Genomic DNA, 24,020 nt, shown 5'->3' on the forward strand with positions numbered 1-24,020 from the left:
TCAAGGCGACGAGCGTGCTGCTCCCTTCCTCTGGCCGCGGTTGCCGTGGAGTTCAGTCCGGCCGGTGTGGGTGAGGAGCACCGCGGCTTGGACTGGGTCTACGGGCGCTCCGCTGGCCGCGCTGCCGGCCGGTGCCTCTGTCTCAGGGCAAGCAGTATTCCATGGCAGGGAACTTCTGGCAGAGCTCCCACTAGTAAGTGAGCGTCCATTTTCTCGCGTGGGACGGGGTTCTGGAGCACGGGGAGGACTGGGCCTGCCATTCCCTTGGAGATTCCATCCTGGCCGCTGTTGGAGTGCGGGTGAGCCTCCCTGAGAAGCCGCGGGTCCGGAGCGTAGTGCACTTGTTTGCCGGCCACCCCTCTTCGCCCAGGATTTCGAGGGCTGAGGGGAGGTGAGCTCCAAGGATGGGTAAGAAAGAGGTAAGAGGTCCGGTCCCCGGGATGAAAGACTGAGGCGGTTTCATTTCGAATTTGGGGGTTAGGTAGGTGGGATGATGTGGGCACAGGCAAGAGAAACTAGCCCATTGTAGCTCTCTCAGGTTGCCTGTTCCGGACGGGTATGGCTTGCTTTGGCTGGTTTTGTTCATAGCAGTGGCATTATAATTTCTTGTCTTTCGTCTTACTTGCAGATTTAATATTTATTTACTTTGAGGGGAGGAGTGAATGGCGCTTGTTTCTACCTGCTGCTTCCTAGCTCTGCTTTATGCCTACACTGACCTTTTTATTTTTCTTCTCCAGACAGAGTTTCTCTTTGTAGCCTTGGCTGTCCTAGAGCTCACTCTGGAGACCAGGCTGGCCTCAAATTTACAGAGATCCTTTTGCCTCTGCCTCCCAAGTGCTGGGATTAGAGGCTTGTGCCACCATTTGCCAACTCCTAGACTGAGTGAGCCAAAAAGGAGGGATTAGCTTTGGGCCTGTACTTAATCCTGGTACTCAGATACTGCTTTGATTGTCTGTCTCAGTGGTGTGATACTGGGACAGACAATAATAAGTATGTTTTAAGAAAGAGTCTCTCTTTGACACCAATAAAGGGTCTGAGAACCTGTGTGCTGGTGCTTGTACAAATGTATGAAGGAAATCAGAAAGAGGTAGAGAATCTTTGAAAACATCAAGAGATTTCTATACCCTCAAGTTCTCCTGTTTCTTCCTCAAAACATCTTGCTGAGGCTTCAGGTGGGCTGCTGAAAAGCTACAGAAATCTGATGACAAGCTTACCTGAGGGTTTAGAATGGAGTCCACAGCATTCTCATTCATGGGCCAGACAGAATGGGAGTCAAGCAGACTGACCCAGGATTATTTGAAGATAGTCAGCACAGCAGGCACAAAAAAGCATCAAAAGCTAAAGGAATGACATTGGCCCAACAAGACTGTGAAACTTTGGGGTGATGCTGAAAATGCTGATTGAAAAAGCTATTTCATTAAAAAGAAGGAAAATTTCCTCTGAGGCAGGATTTACTTGAAATAGGTGAGCATATATTGAAGAACTCAAGCATTTTATTGTTGAATATAGTTTATGCAATATTTTAGAGACCTCTTTAGAAGAATTAATGCTGGAGTTTCAGAGGTAAGCTACCGCTCTCTCTGCCTCTGTGCTACTTTCCTAGCCAGACAAAAAGAAGAAGCTGGGTGTACTGCTACATGCCTTCAATCCTGGCATTTGGTGGTGATTGGGAGGAGCTGACCTCTCTGAGATTGAGGCCAGTCTGATCTACAGATCCAGGTCAGCCAGGGCTACACAGAGAAGCCCTGATTTGAAAAACAAACAAACAAACAAAAAACCCATCCCTCTTTGAATATGACCAGCTTGTTGAATCCTAGTGTTTTAGGTGCTTTGCTTGTTGGCTTTTTATACTATGCTTTAACATCTTTACATTTTTTAGTTTGCAGTGGATTTTGGATAAACAAGATCTGTTGAAAGAGCGCCAGAAGGACTTAAAGTTTCTCTCAGAAGAAGAGTATTGGAAATTACAGATATTTTTTACAAACGGTAAACTTTTAAATTGGTTGAAGTAGTATAGTATAGCTGGTCGCCTTTGACGCTTTTTTGTGTGGTAATTTTCAATGGATTGTTACAGTCTGCAGTTAAGGCTTTTATTTATACATTTATCGTTTTAGCGTTCTAGGAAACACATCTTATAGTTGTCATTTTTACCTTATATCTTTGCATTAGCAAGAAGATTTAGTCAAGAGACCTTTACTGTGTCTGGGATAGCATTGTTGCCTGTTTGGGGTTGTTTGTTTTGTTGTATTATGTGTGTGGGTATTTTGCTTGTATCTGTGCACTATATGCTGTATATGGTACTAAGAAGATTTGAGTTACAGATGGGTTTAAGTCACCATGTGGGTGTTAGGAATGGAATCCCCATCTTCTGAAAGAGTAGATAGTGCTTTCAACTCCTTAGCCATATCTCCAGTCCTGTCACTTGGTCTTTAACTCTGTCACTCTCTGCAAATCTACCTTTCTCTTGTATCAAAGGTTACCTACAGATTTCATGGTAAAATGACATTATCTTACTCTTTAAAGCTATCTTAATATGAAAAGCATTAAAATATGTAGCAAAGGAAGAATATTTGATATTGTACTTCTTTATTGCAAGTATAAGTCCTGGGCAGTTTCTTTTTCTTGTTTATGCATATTGCCACATCTGCACGACTTAATCTGCTGTGGTTTGGAGATGTCTGAGTGTGCCGAAGTATGAATGCTCAGCATTTCAACATAGAAATTACTGTTAACAGTTATATATTAGTGTTATTAGTGATGCCAAATGATATATGTAAATTTTATTATTTCCTCTTTAGTTATCCAAGCATTAGGTGAACATCTTAAATTAAGACAACAAGTTATTGCTACTGCTACGGTCTATTTTAAGAGATTCTATGCCAGGTATGGCTGGTTTGTTTCTTTCTTTGTTTGTTTGTTTTATCCCTGGCTGAAATTCTTTCCTAATTTCTATGTACCATATATGAATAAATTACTTGTTTGCTGTAGAGTTACGATTCTCCCTACCCCCAGTGTGTTCCCCAAACAGTCATCATTTAACTCTTGTCTAATCATTTTAGGTATTCTCTGAAAAGTATAGATCCTGTGTTAATGGCTCCTACATGTGTGTTTCTGGCGTCCAAAGTAGAGGTACAAAACAATTTTCTGGTTTTTGTCAAAGAATAATTACTATGTATGGTTAATCTTTTTTTTTTTAACATTGTCTTTGTATGGATAATCATAGCTGGTAATTTATACAAAATAATATACACATCTTGCAAGTATTTTTATGTAATAAATATGGCAGTTACTGTGTATCAAGTGATTTAATGAGATGCTTTACAAATTCTAATTTAATCCTGTAACTGTGGAGTATACAGCAGTAGTATCCCTGTAGAATAGAAGGCCCAAGGAAAGAACACCCTGACCCTGAGATGAGCCCAAGCTGGAGACCAAGGTCAAGAAAAAGAAACCCACCAATCCTTGAGCTTGCCCCAAGACCAGGCCACAAAAATCCCACCAATACCATGCCACTCTAGAAAGCACCCCTTTCCCCCAGAAACCCTATATAAAGCCTGCCTTCTGCTCAGGTCCCTGCTGCTTTTCACCCAAGCAAAGGCAACCATCTTCTCTTGTTTTTCCCAACAAATCTCTTGTGTGAAGTTTCTTTTTCTTTTCCTTAAAGATTTATTCATTTATGTTATGTATACAAGTGCTCTGTTCTCATGCACACCAGAAGAGGAAATCAGATTCCATTACAGATGGTTGTGAGCCACCATGTGGTTGCTGGGAATTGAACTCGGGGTCTCTGGAAGAGCAGCCAGTGCTCTTTACCGCTGAGTCATCTCTCCAGCCCTGTGTGAGGTTTCTCATTCGATGTGACTCCCATGGTATTGCTTGGCTCCTGGCTACCAGGATGCCTTTCCTGTCAGAGTTGCAACACTGGGGGAACCTTCTCCCTCAGAGATGTAACACTTCCCATGAGGGAGCTTTCCCAGTCAGAGCTGCACCACCTCCATGGTGAAGCCTTTCCCCTCAGAGCTGTAACACTAACATCCCCATTTTATAAAAGGAAGCTAGGGCATGGAGAGAAAACAGTCATACACTTAGTCAGAGGCAGAGCTAGTTCTTGGGTCCTCATAGTCTAGATCTCCATCTTATAACTTAATTACTTTGCTGTCTTTTAAAGACATTGCTTAGTGTGCTGACATGCCTTTAATCCAGGCACCTGGGAGGGAGAGGCAGCCAGATCTCTGAGTTCAAGGCCACCCTGAATGACAAAGTAAGTTCTGAGTTCTAGGACAGCCAGAGCTACATAGTGAGACTGTTTTGAAACAAAAAAAAAAAAGACATTGTGTGGTGCTAAGTTGTGTTAAGTACCAGAGCTTCTCTACATTAGCATGAGAATGTAGCTGCTCCTCACCCCTATGCTTTTTATTTACTCCTGTCTTCTCTGGTAACAAGCTGTAGGGGGAGAGTGAATGGGTGGGCAAAGATTAGGAAAGGCTCTGTAGACTCTAGGAGGAAACGTGTGGACAGTGGGAGCAGAACAGGTAGGTAGGAGAGAAGACAAATAAGGACTTGGACCAGCAACTGGATTGTAGTATTGTTGAGAAAGTTTATCTTTCAGCCAAAACACAAATAGTAACAGATTCTGAGAACTGGCTGTTTTTCGTAACTAATCACACAGTCCCTAGTCTGTTCTTTTTATTCTTAGGTAATATCTTTAGAATAGTAATTGTATCCATACGAATTTAGCCTAGTAGGTTTATATTTCTTTTGTGTTCATTTTGATTGAGAACCATTCATGACATCTTTTTAAATTATCTCCTAAACAAAATTGACTAATTAGAAATGCTAAAACCCTTCCTAGAAACTTGTGTTAACACAAGATAAAATTTGATAAATCTAGTTGTGGAAGTCTCATATATAGAGAGCCTACCCAGTTTCCACGAGGCCTGGTTTTAGTCTGTAGGCCTGAGTGTGTAAAGGTTCTTTGTAGGTGAGGTATATTTTCAGGTTTGGTTGTTGAATTACTTTTTATCCTTAAAAAAATTTTATGCACTATATTTGATCATGTTTTCCCCTCGCCCCAAACTTCTCCCAGATCCTCGTCCCTAACCACTCTCCCTCTCAAACAAAGCAGAACCAAAAACATAAAACAAAAATCAAAATGAACAAAAAACCAGTAAGAAACAAAAAGTCTGCAAAAAAAGAAAAAAAAAAAAAAGCCACAATAAAAGCCAGGGAGTTGATTTTGTGTTGGCCAGCTACTCCTCCGCACCGGGCCTGCCGTAGACTGTAGTCGATATATCAGCGTCACTCCATTGGAAAAACAGGTTTTCCTTGTGCCAGCAGGTAGTTGTAGATAGTTCCTTCATTCCCCCCTCTCATTATGTTGCATTACATTTTATCTTTAACTATGACCAAAAGTTTCTGTTTTCTAATTGAATAGAAATTGTTGTACAAGGTCATGTTTAGCGTATTATCTCCAGCTTTTAATTTTTAGTTTTACTGACTAGGTTTCTTGAAGTTTAAATTCATGTAGTGTAAATTAAATTCATGTAGTTTAAATTCATGAAGTGTAAATTCATGTTTACATGCATATTTATACATATGCACATAGTTATAAAGTTATAGATTACCTAGTTTTAATAGAAGGTATATGAATAGTTTTTAATATGTTAAATACAGGACCGATTTTTGCTTTTTCTACTTTAAAAGGAAGTAAATGGTTTAGAAATCTCAAGTGTTTTTCTGAAATTAAGTAAGAGTGCATTTACAGTACCTTACATAGTAAATTTTAGTTATTTTATAGTGGTACTATATTAGGTTGAAAAAGAAATGATAAATTACCTAAAAGCCTTGTACTCCATTGTAACTGTTCCGTCCTTTAGGAAGGTTGGTGTTTGCATGGTCTTCTGAGTAATGTCAGCATTTCTTTACTGACTGGATGACTGATTAATTAAGTGAGCTAAGGACTGAAGCAGGACCCTGCACATTCTTGGCAGGCCGGCAGTATACCACTGAGTTGGATCTCCAACCCAAATTAATGAAATTTTAAGGAAATGTAGTACATTTGGAAACCTTAATATTTCGTAGGTTAAGTAGGTAGAAACTGAATAGACTATAAATTTGAGAAGAACTTGGAAATACTGTTTTGAATAGATATCAGATACCTTTAGTGGATTTTTGGGTAATAAGTACTTGATCTCTTTCACTTTTCAATAGGAGTTTGGTGTTGTCTCAAATACAAGATTGATCGCTGCTACTACTTCTGTATGTAAGTGCAAAATGTGTATTCTGCTTTAAGAATGAAATCTGAAATAAGCTCTGTAACAGATTTTTTGTTTTGTTTTTTTATGAACCACATGTAGGTGAATTTATTACTGTTCCAAAGAATCTCTATTAGCATAGGAGGTGTTTAGGAGGTGGATATAAAGGATTAAGAAGTTTAAGGCTAGTCTCACCTACATAGTGAGTTTGGGCTACATCAGAGTATCTCTAAAAAAGTTTCTGTATTTTTTTGTTTTTAATTTATTTATTTTTTATTAATTACAGTTTATTTACTTTGTATCCCAGCTGTAGCCCACTTGCTCAGCCCCTCCTAATCCCCCCTTCACTCCCTTCTCCTATATCTCTCCCCAATTTCTTCATTCTTTATGACATTTTGGTTTTTGTTGTTTTGAGATCAAGTCTCAGTACCCTGTCTCTAACATCCAAAATAAAAAAAAGTGGATCATTTTACCATGAAGCGGAATAGGAGCTGACAGCACGATGTGAATCTAATCCCAGTGGAGGTGTTAGATGTTTAAGTCCAGGGGTTAGTGACGTTTATCAGTGTACAAACAGGATCTGAGTACGTAGACAGGGTGCTGGGTTAAAGGCGTGCACCACTGTGTGGGTCCTGGACAGACATGGCTTTACCTCACTGAGGCTCTGCCATTAGCCGGAAACTGCTTTATCTGTACACTTCGTACCCTGCTTACAGTAAAGGGATTGTAAAGCCCAGAGGCTTTCATGGACACAGCTTCAGGAGGAGGGAAAGAATGTGAATTTCCTAAGGGCAAGTTTCAACAGTTCAAGGTTTGAGATCTGGGCAGATGTTACCTAAATTCATTGTAGAGTGTCTAGTTTATGAAATACCCTTTTTGAAAATGTAATACATAAAATGCACAGAATTCTTTCTTTGAATGAAGGAAGTCACTTGTATCAGTGGGAATAATGCTAAACCAAAGCTGTTAGAGCTGCCAGTTGATACCCTCATTGGTTTAAGTATTGTAGCCTAATGACTTAAATACAATTTTCTCAATAATACTTAACTATATATAACTCATGACTTTTGAGATAGTTAAGAATGGGTTTTCATTTGCACTTTATTAGTGAGTGCAAATAGTAACTGTGTAGTAGAAGAAAATCAGCTAAGGACTTTGCACATATAATGACACTTTTATTTAAAGTATTTGCTTTTGACAAGGTGTGGTTGTGTATACCTTTGATACTAGCACAAGGCAGAGGCCAGCCTTGATCTATAAGTTCTGAATGTATCAGTTAGTTAAAACATAATTTTTTTTAACCTCAGATAATTACTGCTAGCTTTTTGGTGTATTTTCCTAACTTTTCCATCTTGCCCTTCTTTTCCCTTTCCCTTTCTTGCCTATGCTCCCAGGAGCTATGAGTGCAAGCACATGTCATCATTCTAACATGAACCCTTTTTTGTTGTTGTTGTTGTTATACAATTAAGGCTCTACAATCATATAGGAAAGTGAGCTTTCTACCATCCAATCTTTGCCCTCCCTGAAAACAAAGCTCTAGAACTTTTTAGGTATTTCTGAGAGCCCCTACTGAAGGTAATATAGCATACCTTCTAATATTTTAGACTATATTAAAGGAAATTTGGATGAATTGACAATGGCATCTTCTTGGCTTTAATTGTTTTGTTTTGCTTCCTGTAGTAAAAACTAGGTTTTCATACGCCTTTCCAAAGGAGTTCCCTTACAGGATGAATCATGTGAGTACATTACATAAAACTCTGTATTAGCTAACTGTATTATAATAGAGTAAACTTCAGCATCTCTTAGAAATGGAGAGTTTCAAATACTATAAAATATAGACATTATTTTACATTAAACTTCAGTGGCTTTTCTATATATATATATATATTTTTTTTTTTTTTTTTTTTTCTGGTAATACTTAAGAGTAGCAACTATTAATCTTGGATCCTAGGTAGTTACCTTAAGAATTTTTAATAAAATTGAAGTTAGGGCTTCTCCAAATTAAAGCAGAATTTTCAGGCTTTAGTAGTGACCAGCAGCTCTTGCGTCAAAGCTTGTGTGAGCACTGCTATCATGGAACAATTTGAAAACTGCTCTTGGGAAATTACCACTTGAGTTTCTGTTGGTACTTTAAAAGATGTACCTTTTCCCACCTTGCAAGGAATTTGTTTATTCCATGTAGTGTAGATAATTGCCCTGTGCATTTGTCACATAGAAATTACACAGAAAAATTTGGTTTGTTTTGTTTTATTTGTGACAGGGTTTCTCTGTGTAGCTCTGGCTATCTTCAAACTCTCAAACTCTCAAACTCGCTTTGTAGACAAGGTTGGCCTCAAACTCAGAGATCTGCCTGCCTCTGCTAGGGTTGAAGGCATGTGCTACCATGCCTGGCTTAAAATTGAAGTTTCTAACAGTTATAAAACAGGCTTTTTCTTTTCTTTTTTCTTTTTCTTTCCTTAAGGAGCAAGAATTCTGGAGTTATAGCTCAGTAGTAGAGTAAGTGCTTAGCATATTTGAGACTTTGGGTTCAATTTCAAGTTATCCCTGCCCATTTCCCCAATATGTGATACTACCTTTTCCTTTTAAGAGTTTAAAATGTTCTATATATCAGTAAGAAGCATTTTTGCCAGGCATAATGGCACACGCCTTTACTCCTAGCACACAGGAAGCAGAGGTGGGCAGATCTCTGTGACTTTAAAGTAAGCCTGGTCTATATCGTCAGACTCTGTCTCCAAACACAAACAAAACTAGTAAATTTTTTGTGTGACTATTAATGCTAATATAAGCTACTGTGATTATTTTCTTGATTTAGAAACTATATGTAATATTGATAAATTATTTAATTTACCTGTATCTCTAAGTTGTCATTTTAAATAGAGTATTCATGAAACTATACTTATTTTCCTTGTTTGATTTTTTTTTTTTTTCTTTTACCAGATACTAGAATGTGAATTTTACCTTTTAGAATTAATGGTATGTATATCTTTTAATAATACAGTAAAACTTAATGAATGGTACTGCAAGGAAGTTAAATTGATATGTTATAGCAAAATTATAAAAGTATAAGCATTACCACCTTTCTAAAGCCTGTAAAATAATTTCTCTTACTTGGACTGGAAAATTTTTATTTTACTGTAACTATACTAAGGATTGCAAGCAAATTGCCAGGACATTAAACCATTGTAAGTTATGTGCACAGTTTGTGTGTGTGTGCAGAGTTAGAGATAGATTGTGTCTTTGGCATAATTTTGCTCCTCTAGTTGAGAATTATGGATTTACATGCTAGTGTGTTACGGATGTGACACTTTGAGTCTCTAGGGGGAAGATTGGGTGCTGACTGAGTGCCAACTGATGTACCAAGGTCCAGTCCAGGGAGAGTACTGCCCTCACTATTGCAGTAGCTTGGGGTCATACTTGAGTAAGAGAAAAAAAGGAAGCAAGTATAGGAAAGAGAAATTAATTTGAAATACAGAGAACAAGTCATTGGAAAGTGATACCGTTTTATCTTGTAATGACTCTATTTATGTATACATATTTTAAACCTGTTTCTAGGATTGTTGCTTGATAGTTTATCATCCTTATAGACCTTTGCTCCAGTATGTGCAGGACATGGGCCAAGAGGACGTGCTGCTTCCCCTTGCATGGTAACTAAAACCGAAGTTGCTCATAAGGACTACAAGGAGCACTGACAACTGAGTGTGTGGTTTAGCATCGTGAAGTGCAAACTCTGCTTGTTAAATTTTAGCAGCTATAGTGGTATAAGTTATGAAGCCATACATATCTTGGATTACCTATTTGATAAGTATACCTGCTAAATATATTGTATGAAAAACAGACTTTACATGAAAAGTAACGTTTATTTTTAAAATAATACTTTTTGATTGGATTCAACAAAACCCAGTTTACTTTTGATTTTTTAAAATGTAAACAATTTTTATTTTACATAATTTGTTGTGAAGTCCCAAAATTGAAAATATACTCACTAATACATGAATTTTTGTTTTTATTCAGTAATGTATATCTCTTTGTTGTCACATTCATGAAGTCCTTGTTTTGCCTCTATGTTTCATTTTTGTGGCTGTGCTCAGTAATCGAACAGGGATGTAAGTGCACAACGATGGGAAATCTGGCTCTCTGTGGGAGAAGTTACATAGTCAGTAAAGTAGTTATGCTTTTAGTAATAAGATTTACATTTCTACAGGAGGATAGTGAATGATACCTACAGGACAGATCTTTGTCTGCTGTATCCTCCTTTCATGATAGCTTTAGGTATGTAAATTTGGTATGCCTTTATTGGTTAAACTGTCTTTGCCTATTTAGGTCATCTTAAAATAAATTTCACCTCATTATAATTTATGTTTTTATGAAGTAGTAGACTAATCCATGAATATGGATTAGTATTCAGTAATACACACTGCAACTGTCACAGATTAGCATTCTTTTCCTCCCTTCCCCTTTTTTTGGTAAGGTTTTTTTTTTTGTTTTGTTTTTTATTCTTAGTTCATTTAAAGTAATTTTTTCAAGATTTATTCATTTGTGTTTGTATTTGAGTGCTCTGTTTTCATGCACACCAGAAGAGGGAATCAGATTCCGTTATAGATGGCTATGAGCAACCACATGGTTGCTGGGAATTGAACTCAGGATGGAATGCAAGTGGTTTTCGCCTAATGATTTGTTTATTTTTCTAATATTAGTGTTTAGTGTTTTGTTTTAATATTAGTATATTAGTGTTTTGCTTGTATGTATGCCTGTGTGAGAGTGTCAGATCCCCTGAAACTGGAGCTATAGACAGTTGTGAGCTGACGTGTAGACGCTAGGAATTGAACCTGGGTACTCTGGAAGAGCAGCCAGTACTCTTTACTGAAGAGCCATCTCTCCAGCCCCTCTGAATGCAGATATTTTATTTCCTCCTCTGAGGAGATAACCTGCTTGATTAACATTTCTGGTTTCCCCAGCTCTCTCCCCAGTGGGTACAGAACGATTGTACATTCAACAAACAGTTCTGAGATTTAGCAGTGCATTAGTGAGGTGGGGCTTTGTTTTCTGTCATTGAGCTGTGGGTGTGATTTGACTCACGGCACTAGTGTTGACAGGTGATTTTCCCTGTCCTAACGTCTTGGTTGGAGTTGGTTTCTCTTGTGGCAGGTGTGCCCTCGGGGCACCCCTACTGTGACTGTACCCTGTGAAGACAGTGTGGCAAGGACCGCCTATAGCTACCCATTTGGTTCTGTGGCAGCAAACTGATAAACCTTCTATTAAATGTTGATGCACAATATTGTGTGTGTCTCAACATTGAAGCTACACATTTAAAAGTTAGTATTGGAAACTAAGGCAGTCTTTATGAAAATGTACAGTTCTCAGACTGTGTGCAATTAAATTTGAACAATGTCTCCGATTTTGTCTCTAGCCTGCCTACATGTAGCCTGTGTTGTGCAGCAGAAAGACGCGAGGCAGTGGTTTGCGGAGCTTTCTGTGGACATGGAGAAGGTACTCTCCTCTATGTTTGAAGTCATGCTCTCACTCTGTAGCCCTGCCTCGCCTGAAACTTGCTGTGTAGATCAGGCTAGCCTGCAATGCATAGAAATCCACCTGCCTCTCCCGCCCAAGTTCTGGGATTGAGACGTGTGTCACCACGCCCTGCATCATGTGTGTTCTTTACATACTAACAGGATGTGTGTTCTTTGCATACTAACATGTTGCTCATTTTTGCTGCTGAAATCTTTTCAAATATTTTCTTCTAGATTTTGGAAATAATCAGGGTTATTTTAAAACTATATGAGCAGTGGAAGAATTTTGATGAGAGAAAAGAGATGGCAACTATTCTTAGTAAGATGCCAAAACCAAAACCACCTCCAAACAGGTACATTTTCAACTTAATTACTAATTTATTTTCATTCTATAGTATACTCAGTTACCATTTTCTTAGAATGTTATGTTTTATCTTTTCTCTTAAACTTATACTAAGATTTCTTGATTTCTGTTAATGTAACTTCTGTCTTGATAAATTGAGAATGTCTCAGTTTTAAGATAAATTCTTCTATCTAGTAACTTTTTCCTGGGCAATGGAGGTCTATTACAGGTATCCCTCAACATATAGCCACATTCTGTACAGAAATGGAGCTACCTTAGACAAACGTTTGCAGTTCAGAGATAAAAAGCTTGAAAGTAATTCTTTCCATTTGACTGTCATTCCTCTCCCTTCAGTAATGATTATTCACCTATTTTATACGTATCAGTAACCATTTTCATGATCTGATATGCTACAGATAGTAAATTTTAGCTTCTGAGCGATCCTATGATCCATAGCACAGATTAACATGTTATTTTGCCAAAGAAGAACCTCCTGTGCTAAGAAGTTTTTGTTGTTTAGATGAATCTGGTCACTTGACTAAGTGGCTCTCTGCCCTCTCTGTGTCAGATCATTCAAAGAGAGAAAGGTGGAGAAGGAAGATAAATGCTCTGAGTGTAGTTTTACTTAGAAAGGTCATAGGGCACTACGATGCATTTCTAGACTGCTGCTGCTTACAGTGATGTTACGATTGAGAAGACAATGGTGCATACGTGTTGCGAGGAGCTGCTTGAGGCAGTCATTCAAACAGCTGCCTTTGGATGCGTTTTTACAGAGGCTCCCTGAGTGACTCTCCACTAATGGCAGGGCCTGAAGCTGCAAGATGATGATGGACAAGATCAGGCACTCTCCTGTTGTCACAGTTACTGGTATTTTCAGCTTTAGTTATTTTTATTTTAATATTCAGCATTTTTCCAGGAAATTACCATATTTTTGATGTCTAAAAAAGTTTGTTATCATTACCATATGATTTTATTATGCCATTGGACAACAGGTTTTTTTTTCTTTTTTTTTTTTTTTTGAAAGACACATTGGCTTTTCCTAGAGAGTAGAAAAAGAGTTTTACATGTTAGATTTAATTTGTTCAGAAGACGTTGTAATCTCTATGTTGAGTGATACCTGTAATAATAGTGGAATCCCAAACTCTAACTTAAATCTTTGAATGTATATGGACACTAACTTCCAGACTGCTTGCTATGTATGAGGGTGGAAAGTTACAGAAGAATAAAAACATAAAACCAACTGTTAGTTTTCTGGATTTTAATTTTTCTACACCTGTGCTTTATAATCAGGAATGTTTTTGTTTTGTAGAATTTGTTCCACAGAATAATGAACTTCAGAAATTAGTAGTACTAGCAGGGTATTGGAAAATGAATCTTTTAATTGGCATCAAATTTCTTTCTTCCCCATTTGAACAGTGAAGGAGAGCAGGGTCCAAATGGAAGTCAGAACTCTAGCTACAGCCAATCTTAAAACACCCTGAAGAACCCTGTAGTGGACCACTTGGAAGTAAAGCATTGGACAGTTTGAGTAATGTCTTCATTGGAAATCAGATGCAAACGAATAGCTTGTTTCTGTCAAGCATATTGGGAATTGACTTAATTTTCACAAAATAAGTTTTCTTTACATAATTGATTCTAGTGTGTAATTTATTAAATCTTAATTATAAAATTTATAAAATTTAATAAGGCTCTAGGGGACCTATAGCCATTCATAAACATTTCAGAGTTAACCTCTCTCTCACATACACACATATAGACACACACTAATACTGTTTTTTGATTAGCATAATTGGTTTTTTCATTAATAATACATATTTTTTATTAAGGCAGGAAACATGGAATGTCATTTGTTTAAAATTCTCTTTGGACATTGAGGGACCAAAAAAAGGACAGAAAAAGTCAGTAAAAGTTCCCCCCACCCAGTTGAAATTTAAAAATTTAAACTAAGAAACAAAATCTTAGAAAATCCTAAAAGGTTTTTAGGAATGATAATTATAATTTGAGGGATATTAATCAAGCACTTACAGATTTTAAAATGTTTTATTCAATACTTTTTATATCATCACAGACGATACTAGCCCAGCCTGTCAGAAAAGTGCAACATATATTCATACTTTGACATTTTAAAGGTTATATTGACTGATTAGCAGTTTTGAAATGCTGGGAAACCTGAAAAAGTTATTATAGTTAGTATGCATTTAAGAGTTTAATTTGATTGGATCGCTCAGAGTTGGAGGTCAGCCTGGTGTACAAAGCAAGTCCAGGATAGCCAAGGCTACACAGATAAGCCCTGTCTCAAAAATTAAAAAAAAAAAAAAAATCTTTAAAAAGTATTTAATTTGATTTAACAATTAAGTTGAACTTCAGTGAAATTTTAATGTTAATCTTTAATCTGTCCTGAAAATTTTTATGCGACACACACACCCAGTTTAAGTTTGTGTTTTAGTGTGAGCTGACATGCACAGCAAGTATTCTGAGTCAAGAGCCTCGCCAGGTTTCAGGTCAGGGAGACACTGCCATTATTAGTGCTTGTGGCTGTCGATTTCAGATAAATGTGTCTGTGGGACTGCTGTCTCTGGAACTTCAAAGATGAACTCTTTTTCAGACTTGAAAGAAGAATGATAAATAACTTGGAATAATGGGATATTATTGTATAGTTTCGCACTTTTAAAAAAAATAAATCATGAAAAAAATTACTGTTAGCTTCCTAGTTAAGTTCTTCAGCTATATTAATTCCTGTCCTGAGTTCATGTCGCTAAGTTTGACTTAGGTTTTCTGACCGTCTTTCTGAGCATTAAATTACAGCCCTATGCTCTGTAAAGGGCTGATTTTGTATAGTTTATGAATAGATTGTAAGGAAAGTCCTGCTTCCCTATGGAGAGTATCAGTGCTGGTAAGGATACAATGCATTGGTACCGATGTAGTCCTCCTAAGGTTGTGTAAGAATAAGAAAACAATCTGAGCTCTCCCAGGCCTAAAGGGGTTAACCTGAGCTTAGCTTGGATGCTTGGTGATTGCCCATTGCAGTCATTAACTGTAGTTTATCTTCAAGCGTTTTTAAACCGAGTTTTCTTTGCAGTCACTCATGGTGGAAAATTAAAAATTGACAAGAGCTGACAGAGCATTGTAATAACCCTCCATGTGTATATGATCTGGCCTCAGCAATTACTGATTCATAGCCAGTATCACCTTATTTAAACTTCCACATTAGTCTTCAGTTTGCATATTAATTTGAATAAATTTTCAGATAATATCATTCATTAGTATTTCATACTTGTAATAGGTCAAATAATTACCAAGTATTATGCTAAAATTCTCAATTCCCTGAAAGTTGCAGAACATTCTATGTGTCCATTTAGAAATCCTTTTAGTTTTAGATTCACGGAGTCTTCCTCCATGTTAAGAATAAAATTCCCTGTTTTCATTTGTTCATCTATTAAGTTTCCCATAGCCTAAATTGTTCTGTGAGCATCTTTAGCTTGCCATTTAGTGTGTGTTTTCCTTTTTATTTCTGTAAATTGGTAATTGACTATGAAGGCTGATGACATTGAGATACTTTTTGTTTTGGCTAGACTACTGTGGCAGTCTCTTCCATTAGTAAACACATAGTGGCTATTGCTGTATTGTCACCCACTTAGGAAAAGTCTTGTTTTTCAGGACCAATTACTGTCGTAGGCACACTGTCCAGTATCATAGCCACCAGCCACTTAGGGTTGAACAGTTCTCGTCCGAATGCAGATATGCTATATATGTGCAAACATGTTGAATTTCAGGTACTATTCAAAGCAAAAGAATGTTAAAATCTCAATTTGTTCATAAGCATTATGTGTTTCAAATGATAATATTTTGGATACATAGAATTAAATAAAACATTATTAAAATTAAATTTTCTTGTTTCTTTTTAATTTTTTGAATGTAGGAACATTTAAAATCACAGAGTGGCTTGCATTGGACAGTGCTGCTTCCAGATAATAAGGAAAATACTAGATTTCTTTCTCATCCCACCTACCTCTCATTCACATTTCCTGCTTTTTCTTTTAACTTTTAGTCATTTCTCTGCTTTTTACTTCAACATTTCCAATCAGCAAACTCTTAACATTGGTAATTTAAGCACTTAATGTATACCAGATAACCAATACTATGCTAAGTTTAAGCTTGTTGTCAAGTAGGTTTACTGCAGAGACCGAGAACTCATTCAGGTGCAGATGAAGTGAGTGACAGCTTATTACAGGTTCTAATTCATAAAACCTGGGCACCTGAACTCCAGACCCTTGACCACATTGCCTCTTCTGCTTACCCTCCCTTTTGTATTTTTCATTTTCAGCTGTAGATATTACCTTACTTTGGAAGATTGTGCTTTCTCACACGCCTTCCCTTCACCCCCACAATGGGACTCTGTCATTTAACTATACAGCTTGAGCTGCTCCACACCTATAGTACCAGCACTTGGGATGTGGAGTCAGGATCAGAAGTTCAAGTCTAGCCTGAACCACATGAGGCAGTATCTCTAAAGGATAACAATTGAAGTGTTTTTTAAAATTCATATTTAGTATATATTGATTATAGTCTAATAACCTTTTAAATATTTTTGTCTTTTTATAACTGACAAGTACCTTAGTTATAATTTGTTTATTTTGCTTTCTGCAAATTATTTGTTTGCTGAGTCCATCCTACTGAGTAGAATGACTGCTTTCAAGGCCAAGTATCACTGCTGTAGAACTGACTAGATTGGGATTCCCTCTATTTTCCCTTATGTAGTTAACCAAACTTTGGAATTCAAGCTTTTTAAGTAGCACCTTGTTCTTTTTGAGAATATGGTTCATTCTGTGTCCTAAGGATATTAGTCTTGATGGTGTGTGTTTTGTTTGTTTGTTTGTTCCCTGGTGGGTTTTGTTTTTGTTTTCGTTTTTTTCCTTCCGGGACATGGTTTCTCTGTATAGCCCTGGCTGTCATGGAACTCACTCTGTAGACCAGGCCGGCCTCACACTCATAGAGATCACCTGCCTCTGCCTCCCAAGTGCTGGGGTGAAAGGCCTGATAGGCCACCACTCCTGACAGTTCCTGTTAGAACAGTTTCCTTCATGTTCCTTTTCCTTTGTTTCCCTTAGTCACATTGTTTCAAGTTAGAATCTTGCCATAATTTCAAGGATCCTACATATTTGAGAAGACAGAGAAAGATAATTGGAAAGACTGTAGCATAGAATCAAAGATTAAACAGCTATCATGGGCTGGAGAGTTGGTTCAGTAGTGAAGAGCATTGTTCTTGCAAAGGACCCAGCACCTTGATTCTCAGCACCCACATGGAGGCTTATCACAAGGTCGTACACAGATAAAGCAAACGTGTGAATAAAGTAAACCTAAAAAAAATTGTTTTTAAACAGCTATTATCAGCTATAATCCACGAAGAAAATATGAAGTGGGAATTTATAAATGCACTCAGATATACTCAGTCTGCCACGATAACACCTAGAAGTTTCTTTTCTTCCCCTTCTCTCTCCGTACTGAATCTCCTTTTTCCTTTTCTCCTTTTCCTTGGTGCAGTTGTTCACTCTTTTATTTGAATTGATTGATTGCGTTAGGGTCTCCTGCAGAGGACCTGGGTTCAGTTGCAGCCACGTAGTAGTTTACAACCGTCTGTAACCACAGTTCCAGGAGATCTGACTCCTTTTTCTGGCATCTACGGGCTCTGCATGCCTGTGGTGAACTACCAAGTACAGGAGAAACCGTCATACACATAAAAATGTATATTTTTTAAAAGAATAAAAAACTTTCAATAAATCATGTCCTGAACCTGGTATCCATTAAGAGTTATATATGCCATGTACATAGTAAAAAGCAAAATATATTCTCAGAGAATCGAAGACACCTCATGGAAATCATGAATTAGGTGAAAAAGATAAGACATTTGATTAATTCAGAATTTTGTCCATTGTCGGCACATTTTCCATGGCTACCTCTGTTGCTCTGTTGCGATCTACTCTTTATCAAAGTTATCCACTCCCATGATGGGTATAAACAGCTACTTTAAAAATAATGCATTAAAGGTTGGGCAGTGATGGTACACGTCTTTAATCCCAGCACTGGGGAGGCAGAAGCAGAGGGATCTCTGCAAGTTCAAGGCCAACCTGAACTACAGAGTGACTTCCAGGACAGCCAAGGCTAGACAGAGAAACCTTGTCTTGGCATTAAATTACATGTTTTTATATTTTGAGGCCTCTGACACTATGTTAGTAATGGTTTTAATATCAGGTTCAAAATGTTAGTGCAAGCCCTTGGGAGGGTGGAGTAAAAGGATCTTGAGTTCAAAGGCACCTGAGACCATATTAGAGACCCTGTCTTAGAAAACAGAAGCATCAAGACTGGAGAGATGGCTCAATGGTTAGGAACACTGGCTGTTCTTTCTAGGACCCAGGTTCATTTCTCAGGACCCACATGGAATCTAACACCTGCACACAGAAACCATATCACACAGACACAAGGGTAAACACCAGTGGACATAAAAAATAAAAGCATCAGACTCTCAACGGTAACAACCTTGTTTTAAATGTGGGCAAGAGCGAACAATGTAAACGGGTCCTCAGGATTCTGGTGGCCGTAATCTAGGGTATTTCTGACTCATTCTATGGATCAGATAAAATCACGGGGTAAGGATCTTAATTGAGTTCGAAGGATAGGATTGTCCTGTGCCTCGTGTCCCTGAATTAAAAAAAAAAAGGAAAGGACATGACTGCTCCTAGTTATGGTGAAGAAGTTTATTATAGATTGTGGGAGAGCATAGTAGCCAGAAGCAGACACATAACCCTGAGCCTTGTGGGAAGGGAGAGGAAGGGAAAGGAGAGAGGGAACCAAGTACAGTGGTTGGGGGGACCAAAGGTACAAAAAAGGGCAGGTAACCAAAATGTCTGGATTATATAGAGAAGAGCATCTCAGGGAGAACGCCAGCCTGCCCAGCCAATGGGCTGGAGATTTTGTTATGCCCAAGTCTTGCAGACCGCAGAGACTACCAAGAAGCCAATTCCAATGCAAACGCATTAGGGTCTTTCTTTATTACAAGCTTGAGCTTGGGCCTTCACCGTCACTGGCACAGTAGTTAGGTGTAGAGTCCTGAGCTTAGAGGGAGGAGGGTTTTTATTGGGTTTTGAGCAAGGACTGGGGAATTTCCAGGTTAGTAGTTACATAATTGGGTGATATTCAGCAAGGGCAAGCTTGTTACAAAGTGGTGGGCTAACAGTAACTAATATTGAGCGAACTCTCTATAGCCCTCAGGAATGTTGGGTATTTTCTGTGCCATGACTGTTCCATGAGGTCGGTGGGCTGCCCAGCACGGATGCCCCACCCTGAGCTAAGATACCTTCCCATTCTTGTGGTTATCCTCAGGCTATTCCTTGGGTTGGGAATTTTATGGTCTTGTTCCTGAAATTGGTGACCTATAGCCTAGTTCCTGGGACTGATGGTTTTTGGGGGAGAGGAGGTCGGGTCTGAGCCTCTCAACTTCAGGGCACAGGACTGAGTGTGCCAGCCATATATCCTGTAACAGGTAGGGACTGAAGCAACCTGGAGGCCAGGTGCACTTTGATATGCTAAATAAGCAGCTCTTTGTCCTGGGTTTGATAATTGTCAAAATAGTGGGCTCTGCCTGACAGTAGTGGGCCAATTCCAGGTGTTGTCAAAGATAAAAGTTGAACTTAGGGAACCCTGAGCCGAATGAAAATGGGCTCAGTAAAGAAACCAAAATAGCTGTTTGGAGCAGGGCGAGGTGGCAATTGGGTATTGCAATATTGTATAGACATTTGGGAGGCTGCAGCTATAGCTCAGCGCTATTGTAACTGCTTAATAAGTGAGAAGCCCTGAACTCAATTCCCAGCAGATCAAAAGTAAAAATAAACATCTCTTACTTTAAGAATGTCTTGGGGATCCCAGCACTCAGGGAGGCAGAGTCAGGCAGATCGCTGTGAGTTCCAGCCCAGCCTAGTCTGCAAAGCAAGTCCAGGACAGTCAAGGCTGCACAGAGAAACCTTGTGTGTGTGGTGGGGGAGGGTTGAGCTGCTCCATGGGTGAAAGGGGAAAAAGTTTATTCTAACGGGCTGCCTCCCAGAAAAACAAGAGGAAGCAACAGGGGAAGATTTCCAGGGTTAAATGGAAATAGGAGAAAGGGAGCTTGTGGGCTGGAGTCTGACTTCCCGCAGGGACTGAGAGACCCTGGAGGCTAGTGCTGACGTTGACAATTTAACAGGCAGCACAGTCATGTTAGTGAAGAGCCCCATGTACCTCCTGCAGAGATAAGGAGAATGACTCCTTCAAGCCTCGGAGGGAATGGGACTTTTGTCTAAACGTCCGACCATGGGAAAAGGACTTTTTTGGGAAACCAGATAAGGACCATTTTCCCTCTTTTTGGCAGAGCTGGTTTAGGTGAAGTGTAGTATTATAATTAAGAGTGTTAGTATTTATTTTAAGATGATGCCACACACACACAACAGATATTATATGAAAGAGAGTTATTGGATGGAGGTGGAGAGAGAGAGAAGAAAAGGAAAGAGAGAGACGTGGTGGTGGGGGTGGCAGGAAAGAAAGTGAAGCGGAGAGAGCAAGAGAGGAGGGGAACAGAGTGCAAGAGAGAGACAAAGCGGCGGGTTGGTCCTTTTCTAGCTTGTACAGGTGCAGCTGAACTGTGTCTGCCAGGTAGCTGTTTGGCAACACATAATGACATCATAGGTTACTAGGCAACAGAGGAGCAGGCTGCCTAAATGCTAACAGAGGGTCTGGGAGGCAGGTTTGTGTTGGGTTTAGGGTGGAAGCCGAGAAAACTCACTTCAGAGACTGAAGCTTAAAATACAAGCTTTATTTTATGCGCTTGCAGGGAGGCGGCCAGTTGGGGATTTGAACTGTGTCCCCTAGGGGAAGCTGTATTCTATATTTAAAGGGCGAAAACTATAGAGCAAGGGGGAGCGGGTGGGCGGTAGCATTGTCCAATCATATTTTGACATAAGGGCTTGAGCAAGGGAGTTCCCATTAATTGGGGCAGGAGTAGGTCCTTGGGCCTGAACTTGTTTACCCCTGCCAGCAAGATGGAGAAGTTGCCGGGCGGTGGTGCACACCTTTGATCCTGCACTTGGGAGGCAGAGGCAGGCAGATCTCTGAGTTGAAGGCCAGCCTGGTCTACATTGTGTGTTCCAGGACAGCCTGGTCTACACAGAGAAACCCTGTCTTGAGATGCCTGGACTCAGACAATTGCCTTCTTACAAGTTGTCCCTAAGATGCCTGGACTCACACAACTGTTTCCTTACAATAGAAGCTGTTCAGCTATTGGGAAGTCCCCAGGTCCTCTAGGGCCTGGAACCTTGAATTTACTTTCTCCCTATAATTAAATGGAGTCTGAAAACAAAATGGTAGTACTTAAAATTAGTTTCTTTTGCTTGTTCTCAAAAGTTTGTGGTTTGGTTGGTTGGTTGGTTTTGTCGTTTTGTTTGGGCCATCACCCAGGGAATATGGGAGCACTGCCTCTTAACCAAACAATACCAGGGTTTTTGCTTGTGTGTCTGAGGGTCTAATTCTACTTATTTGAGAAGGCAACCACGTGGAAACTTCAGAGAAATCTTGGCATCTGTTTGTCCCGTCTGCAATGAGGGAAAGACACAGAATGTCTGGGATTTCGTTTGACACTTCCCTACTCATGTCCCTAGACATTGAGATGGGAGCCGCCTCCAACCTGCTATCAGGGCAGTGTGCTCTTGCCTGTCCCAGAGAGAGGCCAGGAAAAGTAGTGGGATTTCTGCAGCCACCCATAGCTCAGTCCACTGCCATCACTCAGCCATAGGCTGCCTGCAGGGACTCAGGCCCAGAGCCCCTAAAGCTCTGTTTGTATCTGAGATACTTTTGGTGCTACCATTTCTCGACACATTTGCAGTCTGATTTCTTGAAAGGGTTTAGAAAAGCATAGCAGTAACAGAGAGGGTGGAGCCTCAATAGAAGACGAAATGCCAGGTTGGGTAAGGGCTATCTAATGGGGAGGGGAAAAAAAAAAAAAGAGTGACTATAGTCCTAAGGCTCATCAGGATAGAGTGGGACATCTGCAAGAAAACTACTGGCCACTAGGATGACAGGCATCTTCTGACCTCTAGATATACCTTGGCAGCAGCAATCAAGGCAAGGGCAGACTATGAAACATTAGCATTGGGAAGTGTTGATAAATAGTGCCACCACTCTCTACATGCATCTGAAAAATAATGGGTTAGGGACAGAACATTATGAACTTGTTACTGGTGGATTAAAATGATTCATGTCTGTCCCTTTCTGCTCTCTCCCAAGCTTCGTAAGATGCCAGACACAGGCTAACCAAGGGGGTATTGAGAAAGGTGTGCCTTAGGACCATGAGGATTTCACAGTTATCCTTTTTATTTTAAAAGCTACCTGAACTAGAGTGCTTCTCTGTTGCTGTGAGAAACCACTGACCTAAACTACGAGGGGGAGGAAAGGGTCTATTTGACTTATGCTTCCATGTGGCAGTGTATCGTTGAGGGAAGTCAGGGCAGGAGCTCAAAGCTCTGTGATGACATCTGTGATAGGGGCAGTGTGCTGTGTTTGTTGGTTTGTTTGTTTGTTTTGTTTTCTTTGTTTTGCCAATCTGACAAAAGCCTAGACATATCTGGGAAGAGGCAATCTCAACCAAAGAACGCCCTCCATCAGACTGTCTGGAAATGTCTGTGGGCATTTTCTTGACTGATGTAGGAGGGCGCAGCTGACTGTGGGGAGAGCCACACCTGGGCAGGTGGTCCTAGGTAGTATGAGAAAGCAGGCTCAGCAAGCCAGTGGGGAGCGAGTTAGTAAGTGGTGTTCCTTCAGACTGCGCCAGTTCTTGGCTCCAGGTTTGGGGAGTTTACCAAATGAATTCTGGATTGGGTGTTTTATAGGCTCATTTGTCCTGTTTATATTCCCAGCCCCATGCCTTCCTAGCCATCTCTCCTCACAGGGGTTTCTGGGAACAAGAAGCCTTCTTAAGGACCTCATTCTCACTTTTCCTCTCTGTGTGTACTTCTAACTCTTCCCTTAATAATCACCATCCCCTACCCAGAAAGGTGGCAGTAATGAATAACAAACATTAAACAGACGGCTAACAATATTGTTTATACCTGTGTGTTTCTCTTCCCTCCATGAAAACCATTTTGAAATTGGCATTTGTTATTTCCATAGCTTTGTTGAAATGACTAATGATATTGTTTTAAAACTAGGCTACGGGCTGGAGAAATGGCTCAGTGGTTAAGAGCACTGTCTGCTCTTCCAGAGGTCCTGAGTTCAGTTCCCAGCAACCACATGGTGGCTCACAACCATCTACACCCTCTACTGCCCTCTTAGAGCACTAATATGCATAAAATAAATAAATAAATAAAATCTTTAAAAAAAAAAAAAAACTAGGCTGCATAGTATGTTTCTACAATTTGCTCTTTTCCACATCATTACAATCTTAACACATGAACCTCTAATTTATTATTGGCATTATCTTATTATCTGTTTCTAACCTGTGGTTGAAAATGTTCTGTTTAACATCTGCTGTGTGTTTATTGTCTTTTTCTTGTTGTTATATTAAGTTATGAAGAATCAAACCAGGGCCTTGTGTGTCCTAGCTAAATGTGCTATCACTAAGCTACATCCCTAACCCCTTTTGATTCTTGGGACAGGTTCTCATTAACCTGCCTAGGTTGGATTTGAACTTAGCCCCTCTGCCCTAACCTCCAGAGAGGCTGAGGTTTCAGGCATGCTCCAATGAGCCCAGCTTAGTGATTCCACTTCAAGTTCTAGACTCTCTAGCTGATAATGCTTTTGTTTTGATACAGTTTCCCTTACTTTTGTCATCAAATTACTGAATGTATTTTACTTTACTTTCTTTTTTTTAGTTACAGTTACTGTGGTGATTTGAATAGG

General features: G+C 39.4%; 2 protein-coding genes across 5 annotated transcripts in view; one reads left to right on the forward strand and one right to left on the reverse strand.

The window, feature by feature from the left end:
- On the forward strand, nucleotides 1-14,800 carry Ccnc (cyclin C). 3 transcript variants are annotated; one of them, XM_055603161.1, is made up of 12 exons: nucleotides 1-193; nucleotides 1,880-1,986; nucleotides 2,799-2,883; nucleotides 3,060-3,129; nucleotides 6,211-6,262; nucleotides 7,935-7,990; nucleotides 9,192-9,227; nucleotides 9,807-9,898; nucleotides 10,456-10,523; nucleotides 11,662-11,741; nucleotides 11,996-12,114; nucleotides 13,521-14,800. In XM_055603161.1, exons 1-12 carry the CDS (start codon nucleotides 162-164, stop codon nucleotides 13,573-13,575), a joined length of 852 nt encoding a protein of 283 aa, XP_055459136.1. In that variant the 5' UTR covers nucleotides 1-161; the 3' UTR covers nucleotides 13,576-14,800. The 3 variants fall into 3 exon arrangements, with proteins under 3 accessions (XP_055459136.1, XP_055459137.1, XP_055459138.1); XM_055603162.1 differs by lacking the exon at nucleotides 13,521-14,800 and adding an exon at nucleotides 12,878-13,459; XM_055603163.1 differs by lacking the exon at nucleotides 1-193 and adding an exon at nucleotides 337-419.
- Nucleotides 10,215-24,020, reverse strand: part of Tstd3 (thiosulfate sulfurtransferase like domain containing 3) — a 24,547-nt gene continuing 10,741 nt past the window's right edge. For both annotated transcript variants that reach the window (XM_055603166.1, XM_055603164.1), the window contains exon 4: nucleotides 10,215-10,388. In XM_055603166.1, coding sequence (XP_055459141.1) covers nucleotides 10,292-10,388 — 97 coding nt within the window. In that variant the 3' untranslated portion in view covers nucleotides 10,215-10,291. The remainder of the gene's footprint in view (nucleotides 10,389-24,020) is intronic.

The sequence above is a fragment of the Psammomys obesus genome, unplaced genomic scaffold (genome assembly GCF_907164565.1).
Source record: "Psammomys obesus unplaced genomic scaffold, mPsaObe1.curated_primary_1811, whole genome shotgun sequence".
In the NCBI taxonomy this organism is placed as follows: Eukaryota; Metazoa; Chordata; class Mammalia; order Rodentia; family Muridae; genus Psammomys; species Psammomys obesus.

Coding starts and splice junctions, on each gene's coding strand:
- Ccnc (XM_055603161.1), top strand. CDS start 162: ATGGCAGGGAACTTCTGGCAGAGCTCCCACTA. Junction 3,130..6,210: donor TTCTGGCGTCCAAAGTAGAG/GTACAAAACAAT, acceptor ACTTTTCAATAG/GAGTTTGGTGTTGTCTCAAA. Junction 9,228..9,806: donor TTTACCTTTTAGAATTAATG/GTATGTATATCT, acceptor ACCTGTTTCTAG/GATTGTTGCTTGATAGTTTA.